The sequence below is a fragment of the Carlito syrichta genome, unplaced genomic scaffold (genome assembly GCF_000164805.1).
Source record: "Carlito syrichta isolate Samal-C Ts95f unplaced genomic scaffold, Tarsius_syrichta-2.0.1 Scaffold304018, whole genome shotgun sequence".
Taxonomy (NCBI): Eukaryota; Metazoa; Chordata; class Mammalia; order Primates; family Tarsiidae; genus Carlito; species Carlito syrichta.
Window position 1 is genome coordinate 96,842 of NW_007248114.1, and position 8,355 is coordinate 105,196.

Here is an 8,355-nt window from a genome sequence, read left to right on the forward strand (position 1 = left end):
AAAAATTAGCTGGGCATGGTAGCACGCGCCTGTAATTCCAGCTACTTGGAAGGCTGAGGCGGAAGGATCCCCGGAGCCCAGCAGGTCGAGGCTGCGGTGGCCGGGAGAGGCCACCGCACTCCAGTCTGGGTTACAGAGTGAGACTCCAACTCAAAAAAAAATTTTATGCACCTAAGCTATAAAAAATAACTGGTTATCTCTAGCATCTAACATGGATTGAAGAAATCCCTCTATATATACTTTATCTATATAAGGGTGGTGTGGGGCAAAAACTGTTTTTCTAACCCTATAAACAAAGTATGTGTTTAAAGTCTCTAACATATGACCCCAGTTATCAAAACAGCACAAGGACAATTTTACCTAAAGAGATTAATCACCATGGTAACTACCCATTTTTAAGGGGGAAAATACAAGCTTAGCTCACAAAAACTTATCTACCGAGTCAAAGTGTGAAACAGAACTTACCCTTCTCATAGACTGGTATCGAGGAGCATGGAGCTGTACCACATCCTTCTGTAGAAGCTCTAAGGAACTTTCCAAAGAATAGCTGGAATCTCGCACACCCTTCAGGATATTTTCTTCATAATTATTTGTCATGACTGGTATAACTTCAGACACTTCAAAAAGTGCTGACTTTTTCTTCTACAAGAAAACAAAATGGTGTATTAATCCACTGAGAGCACACTTTTTTAACATGCAGTTCATATGACAATGTCAAATACCTTTATTCTAATTGAGCAAAATTCCTGTCTGAAGCAATTTTTTATACTAAAATAGATTTTATTATCAGCAGATTCTTCTGCTTCCCCATCCCAACCACACAAATAGGCTGTTATCAGAATGTTTAACTGAGTTTCAGAGCATTACGGTATCCATATAAAGTACTTAAGACAATAATGTTTCTTAAATACTGTGAGGAACAAACATCAGACACTCCCAAGATTTAAAAACAAAATTCAGTCACATAGTCTTGATAAAATTTCATTTAACTAGTTCTACATACAGCTAAATTAAAATCTCACTAGTTTAAAAAATAAAAACATAGCTATTCAGACAAACTAACTGTTTTATTATTTAAATGGGTCAATTTCCATTACTCTGGGTATTATATAACCACAATGTCAATGTTTGAAAGGCTAAAAAAAGTACATCAAATTGTTTCAAAATTAGTTAACAGCAAGTACTCATTATGAACCTAGCTTTAAAAATTCTGTACTATGAAGTACAGATCACAAACTAAACAGGGCTTTTGCACAGACACTGTCCATTCACAGAATAAAATCAGATTTTCACAATCGTTAAAAGAACTAGCTGGTACAAATTTGGGGCAATATATCATTTAAATACAAAGATCTGGTCTCACCACTTACATCTTGAGTCTGTTTAAAGAGCCAACATTATAAAATCAACTAAAATCTGATCTTATCCATTTTGCATGAACTTGTTCAAAGATTAAAAAAGAAGAGAAAGTGGTGACGTAAATCCTTGATACCACCCAATCTTGCGACACTCACTTCACAACAAATTACTTTGAAACCACTTTACAATGCTTTTATCTCTAGCAGCTAAGCGTTTTATCAAATACAAATAAATAACCTTTAAAAGAGTAGGAAAACCATCTGGAAAACTTCCAGGTACTAAATAGCAAATACTAAACAAATACCACACTAAGACTATACTTCTAATATGAAATTAGCTCACAATTTAAGTACAAAAATCCAAGTAGCACTTCTAGGTATACTAAAAATCTTCTATATGTTCATAACATTGTGTCAAACAGCCTTGTTGGTAAATTAGGAAACTGTCCATTTTAAGTTGCAAAAAAACACTGCTTCTGTCATGCTGTCCTTGACTACTCACAACTCATTGTTTGCTATTTAACTGTGGAAATAATTCTGATTAAGACCTCCATCTCCAAAAATAAAATTCTCCCTAGGTCATTTTGAATTTTTACAATTTTACTTCTAACACAAATTAACCATTTCGGTATTGAATTCCTGCTTCAAATTAAAGTATATTCTAGTTCATTATGTGTACCATGAGAAGACACCCTACATCATTATGTTGAAAAAAGACTGACTTTAGCATATAAACATTTTGATTCCAATTTAACACTTTTTCAAACATCCTATTTATATTTTAGATAATCTTTAAATTCAGTTATACATCACCCCCATGTAACTCCATATAAAGTAATGCTGACCACCCATGTCAACTCAAAGTGAACGCCACAAAATTTTATACTAAAATATTTCCAAACCAATAAATACAGGGGCCTCTCATTCGCTTATGCCACAACTGCTCAATTCAGAGAATCGCCCATAGGGAGAAGAACAAAGCAGACTTTTTCAACCACTCTTTAACCTAATATTTGTAATTACTTAACAGCAACAAATAATATACACTTACAAAAAAAACCACTTGTGCTAATTCACCATTAAGAACTTTAAATTACCTTCTCCTTGAATACAAAGGCAATATACATCTTGAAGTCAAACTGGTCAGCTAGAGATTCTTTTTTCTTTCTAAGCTGAGCACGTAGTCTGTTCAGAGCTTGTTTCTTCCGGGAGTTTGGGTCCCCCATTTTGAAATACAGGTGGTACTAAAGCCTTTGGAAATTGTCACTAAACTATGGGCGCTTTTTCTTAAGACTCAAGTACAACAGAAACAAGTCATTTTTTTTTCTGCTAATATGATTGAATAGCTAAAATCACGACTGTAACCCAAAACTGCCCCTTCTGGCAATATTAGCAGACTGTCATATTACAGGGTCAAGAAACAAAAGCTGCTGTCCAGTCATATTTGGACAATAACTTGTGGGATCAGACGGGGAAAAGGGAAGGGAGGAAGGAAAGAGAGAGGAGAAAATACTTGAACTAACTTTCTGGAATACGCATTTGGCTTAACTGCCAAAATAAAGGCTTTGGGAAGAAATGAAAAGCCTGTAACAGGATTTAGGTGTGCAATAAAACACAGCTGACACCAGTCCAATCCTTAAAATCCACCCAGATTTTCCCCCCTTTTTAGAAAAGGGATTAAGAAAAGGAACAGGGAGGGGGGAGTATGATCCTTGCTTTCCAAATACCCCCCAAAAAAACAAAACCACCAAAAACAAAACAAAACACCAAAACAGGGTAGGTGAATGAAACTGAAATATCCAATTGGATTTTACCCAGCCAGATCCATGGCTGTAGTACCTAATTAATTCTTAGTTATTTCAGATTTCACTATTGCTATGTATTGCCAGTGCTTGTTATTGATTACACTTGGTGGTGAGCAAAGACAAAAGTGCAAAATCGGTAGAGAAGGAAGGGGAGAGGTACAGGGTTTCCCTGCAATCAACTACAGTGTATACCGGGGGCGGGCAGCTGTTGCCCAAAGGAGCCATGAGAAAAAACAGCGGAGTCATTACCAACTTCCCCATCACCCACATTTTGACCCTCAGGCGGCTGCTAACGCTGCTGCCAAGAAGAATCATGATGGCAAAGGGAAAAGGGGGTATATAATACGATACTAATTATTCCGGCTCTGTGGTTAGACCTGATTAATGCCCGGGTTCCCAACAGCCCCAGTCCTGCATCTAGTCCTACATTCCCCAAGGGAGACTTCCCTGTGTATGTGCCCCCGTTCAAGATGGTGGGGAGTGCGATCTATCTTCTTGTGAGCATTGCTTACGCAATGGTGGCGGGTTCTCCTCCCAAATCCCAGGCAATGCCCGGGGACCACCTGCCTTCCGCCACCCCAGGTCCCACCCCCACCCCTTGCCTTCAGCGGCAGCGACTCACTCGCACCACGGGAGACACGGGATCACTCGGGTTTTCACTCATTTCATCGTGGAAACAATTCCCGCCCGGGTAGAGCAGGCGGGACAGGGTAAATGGGAAGGATCAGTGGGAAAAAAAGAAAATAGTTGTGTTAATATTACTTTTTAAAGTAAACCCACCCACCCACCCCACAAAAAAATTAAGTTCCCGGATTAGCTATCGCTCACGTTGAACAGACCATGTTTCCAGAGTTTGGATTGTTTTGGGCGGGGTCGTTAGTTTGTTTCCCGAGGGGGCAGGGGCTGGAATCGAGGCAGTTAGGGCGGGCTGGGTGACGGGGAAATCCCCTCCCTGTCCCCGCGGAGACCGGGACTCACGGACCGACTCTCGGCCGGGGGGTTTGGGCCCTCTAGCCGCAGCCTGCGGGCGGAGCGGTGGCGGCGGCGGAAGAGGCGGCGGCGGCGGGGGCGCTGCTCGCAGCACGGGCAGGAGCCATGTCAAGAGAAAACCACCAGCCAACTGAGCCCCTCCATCCCCGCTGCAGTGCGCACTGTGACCGGGCCGCCCGCGCTGCTGCCGCCGCTCAGCCCCCACCTGGGACCCATAGTCTGGCTCGGCGCCCCGGGCGGCGACGGAGGGAAGGACGCGGAGGCAGCGGCGATGGGAAAAGAAAAAGAGGAAAAACGAGGAGAAAGAAGAGTTGGACTGGTACTGGCGGCGGAGGGGGAGGGGAGGAAGGGAAGGGAAGCCCTGCGCTAAGGGGTCTGGTCAGCAAAGTAAACCCCCCAAAATAAAGTTATTTCAGTTCAAGCATCTGCTCCTGAGTTTTTCTTCCCCCCACAGTCGGATTCCGGCTCTCAGGAAAGAAGGTCGAGGAGACCCGGAGGGGGGAAAAGCCGAAGCGGCGGGTGAGCGTCCGCGGTGGCACAGCCTCGTTCCCCCCCACCGGTGGCTGCGGAAGCGGCGGCAGCCTCGGGCGCCTCCCGGTCCGGGGCAGAGTCGCGTTTGAGAAAAGAAGCAAGAACAAACAACTTAAAATGGCAGCGACGGCCGCTGCGTCACCCGCCCCTCACCGGCACCGCCCCGAGCCTTCTGCGACTGCGCGTCCCGCGGGTCTCCACCATCTGCATAGGCTCAAAGGGGGAGAAAGCATTGGAAGCGGGAAACGTTTCAAGGTTATCAAGGAAGAGGAAAGAAATTCAAGACTAGACGATATGAAATATACTTTAAAAAATTGAGTCCTTGAGGTTTAACTTCGCATTTTATATTCCCGCCTCAAAAGAGAGTTTGAGAGTTAAGATTCCCCTCTCCTCCAGCATGGAGTTTCCAAGGGGCGTGGAAAGGGGCTCCCCGCCACTCCTTCCGCCCCCTCCGTCAAGAAGTCCCAGTCTCCTGAGTTGGCTCTTCGCCCCGCCCCCCGTTGACGCCATAAAATCACGCCCTTATGCCCGCCTCGACAAAACACCCGGATGGAGTCGCTCTTCCTGATTCTTGTCAGCGGCTCCGACTTGGCTTGGCCGACGGACGTTGCTGAACCGGCGTTCTAGGCGGGCCAAAGCCAGGGAAATGGGCGGAGAGTGGATGAGGGAAGAAGGAAGAGGAAGGTGTGTGTTGGAAGATTGGGAGATAAGTCTTATCGTTGGTAGTCCTTCTGGGGGACCGTCGTATCTTGCGGCGACAAACCTAGAATTTATTTTCAGTACTTGAAATGTAAACGGCGTGCAGGAGAATATATCTCATGTTGGCCCCGCTTGACTCTCTGTCCCCACCCCGCCACGTGCGGGGACCGGGAGGGAGATCCTCGAGCTTGGAACAAGGTCAAAGACGCTGTTCAGGCGTTGTTACTTGGGAAAGAAGCAGCCGCGCCTGACCCGTGGATTTTTTTTCCCCTGTCAGAACACAATTTCTGTTAGGATCCCCCAGGACCTCAGACCTACATCTTGTCCCTTACCCGGTTCTCTTCCTCAATAGAGGGCACTGTGGAACGTTTGCCACTGAGTCATACGTCCTTGGCACCAAAGGGCGTCGATCCACTTTTCAGAGCTCTACCATACTCATAAAAGCAATTATGTAAGTAATTAGCAAAGGTCGATACTCCACGTAAGCAATACTTGAATACTCCTTTATTGGCTACTCAGATGAAATTTTGAAAGTCTGTTGGGCCCCCCAATTACTGCTTTTCACTTCGTGAAATCAAGTTAGCGGTCATAACATTTTTTTTCACCCATGAGGCAAAAGGATAACTGACAGCGGCCCTTCAATATAAATTGTCCAGAATCAAAGGATGAGATTACTGAGGTGTCCAAATTATTTCTAACCTTGAAATAGTGCTTTTCTAGTGCTTTGAGGATTTATTTTCGAAATCACTTGATAACTGTGGAATGCTCACATGGGTAAAATGGAAGACTTCACATCTTTTATGGCATTGGTTTAAACACCAAGAAGAAAAAAAAAAAAAAAGACTAGCACTGCCTCATGTGTTCTTGACCTCACCCTGGTTTGTATCCATGATTATCTTCATGGAAATATTTTTAAAATAACAGTTTTGTTGAAATATACTTGGCAGATCTTACTATTTACCTATTTGAAGTGTACAATTCAATAGTTTTTACACTCATAGTTGTGCAACCATCACATTATCATCACGCCAAGAAGAAACCCTGTACCCATTAGCAATAACTCTGCTTCTTTCTAATTTATGTTCTGTCTAAAGATTTGCCTTTTCTGGAAATTCATATAAATGAAATAATTCAACATGTGGTTGTCTGTGACTGACTTCTTGGCATAATGTCTTCAAGGTTCATTCATGCTGCAGCATGTATCAATATTTAATTCCTTTTTATTATTGAATAATATTCCATTGTATGGGTATTTTTTTTTTTTTTTTTTTTTGAGTTGGAGTCTCACTCTGTCGCCCAGACTGGAGTGCAGTGGCCGCTCCCGGCCACCGCAGCCTCGGCCTGCTGGGCTCCGGCGATCCTTCCACCTCAGCCTTCCGAGTAGCCGGAATTACAGGCATGCGCCACCACGCCCAGCTGATTTTTTTGATTTATTGTAGAGATGAGGTCTCGCTACCCAGGCGGGTCTCGAACCCGCGGGCTCAGGCAATTCACTCACCTCAGCCTCCCAAAGGCGCGGGATTACAGGCTGAGCCACCGAGCCCGGCTGGGTATTTTTTAAAGGTAAGAAAAATGCTGATTGGTCCTGTTTAGAATAGTAAAACACAACTGTTAAATACTTTATTGGTTATCTTTTTTTTTTTTTTTTTTTTTAGTTGGAGTCTTACTCTGTCCCCTAGGCTGGAATGCAGTGGCTGCTCACAACTACCGCAGACTCAGCCTCCTATGCTCAGCCAGTCCTTTGCCCCAGACTTCCAAGTAGCTGGAACCAGGTGCGCAGGTCTGGCTAACTTTTTGGTTTATTGTAGAGTCGAGGTCTTGACAAGTTGCCCAGGCTGGTCTTGAACCCTTGGGCTCAGGTAATCCTCTCACCTTGACCTCCCAAAGTGCCAGAATTACAGGCATGAGACACTGTGCTTAGCATTTATTGGCTATCTTATTGTCATATATTTAATGTATGTAAGCACAGATTTGAGTACTTATCTCTCAACTTGGTATAAATGTAGGAGATTGAAACATCCAGGGCTGGTTTTCCATAAGGTCTGAAGTCAACCTAGGAGCCCTACTGGACTGGCCTGGATTATTTCTTCAGGAAGGAGGCTGGTACAGGATCTTTAGAGGGTGTTATTTTATTGAAACAACCTTTGTGGTGGTATCTGCATTTCAACCAAGAAAATTCCACACAATGTTATCTACTGGTATAATTTAAAATTCCAAAGAGGAAATTAAGCAAATATTTTTAGCAAGATGCCGCCATCATTACGTCATAAATCTCATTGTTTAAAGCAGCCTAACCCTGAGTAAAACATTTCTTACATAATGAAATGCAGTTTTTCCACAGTTAGCGAAGCTAAGTCTTAAATGAGTTCTTTTATCTGAATTTCATTGAGGAATGTTATAGCTGTGGCTTTAAAATTTTTTACTTCCTTTGATTACCTTCCTATTTTATAGTTCTTCCAAGTTACAGAGAAAACTGAGCTATCAATGTTTTCTTCCTCCAGGATACATTGCTGCTATTTCTTGGCTTATCTCACTAAGACCTGGCATGGTCCCATAGCACACAGTGTCATAAGATTTGCTCAGCTGTGACCAGGTGTCTCCAATTCTGTTTCACAGTAGCTGAAACTAAAAACCTCATTTTTTCCTCAACATCTGTTCCACCCTGTTTTTTTCCATGATTGTTACAGTGGTGTAAATATTCTTCAGTGGTTTCTTAGATATGACAACAAAAGCACAAGAAACAACAACAAAATAGATAACTTTGACTTTATTAAAAACCATTTTTTTTTTGAGTCGGAGTCTCACTCTTGCCCAGGCTGGCATGCAGTGGCACGCTCACAGCCACCACAGCCTCGTCCTGTTGGGTTCAGGCAATCCTTCCGCCTCAGCCTTCCAAGTAGCTGGAACTATAGGCATGCCCAGCTAAGAACTTTAATAAAAACTTTTGTGCTGCAAAGGACATCCCCAAGAAA

The 8,355-nt window shown here is 43.3% G+C and overlaps 1 protein-coding gene across 4 annotated transcripts in view; it reads right to left on the minus strand.

Moving 5' to 3' along the window:
- Positions 1–4,860, minus strand: part of CUNH6orf62 (chromosome unknown C6orf62 homolog) — a 13,685-nt gene extending 8,825 nt beyond the window's left edge. For 2 of the 4 annotated variants that reach the window (XM_021713068.1, XM_021713067.1), the window contains exons 1-2: positions 2,456–4,024; positions 466–642 (exon numbers count right to left, since the gene is read on the minus strand). In XM_021713068.1, coding sequence (XP_021568743.1) covers positions 466–642; positions 2,456–2,584 — 306 coding nt within the window. In that variant the 5' untranslated portion in view covers positions 2,585–4,024. Of the gene's footprint in view, positions 1–465; positions 643–2,455 lie in introns of all 4 variants that reach the window. The other 2 variants (XM_021713066.1, XM_008059387.2) reach the window with 2 other exon arrangements.
- Between the last annotated feature and the right edge of the window lie 3,495 nt (positions 4,861–8,355).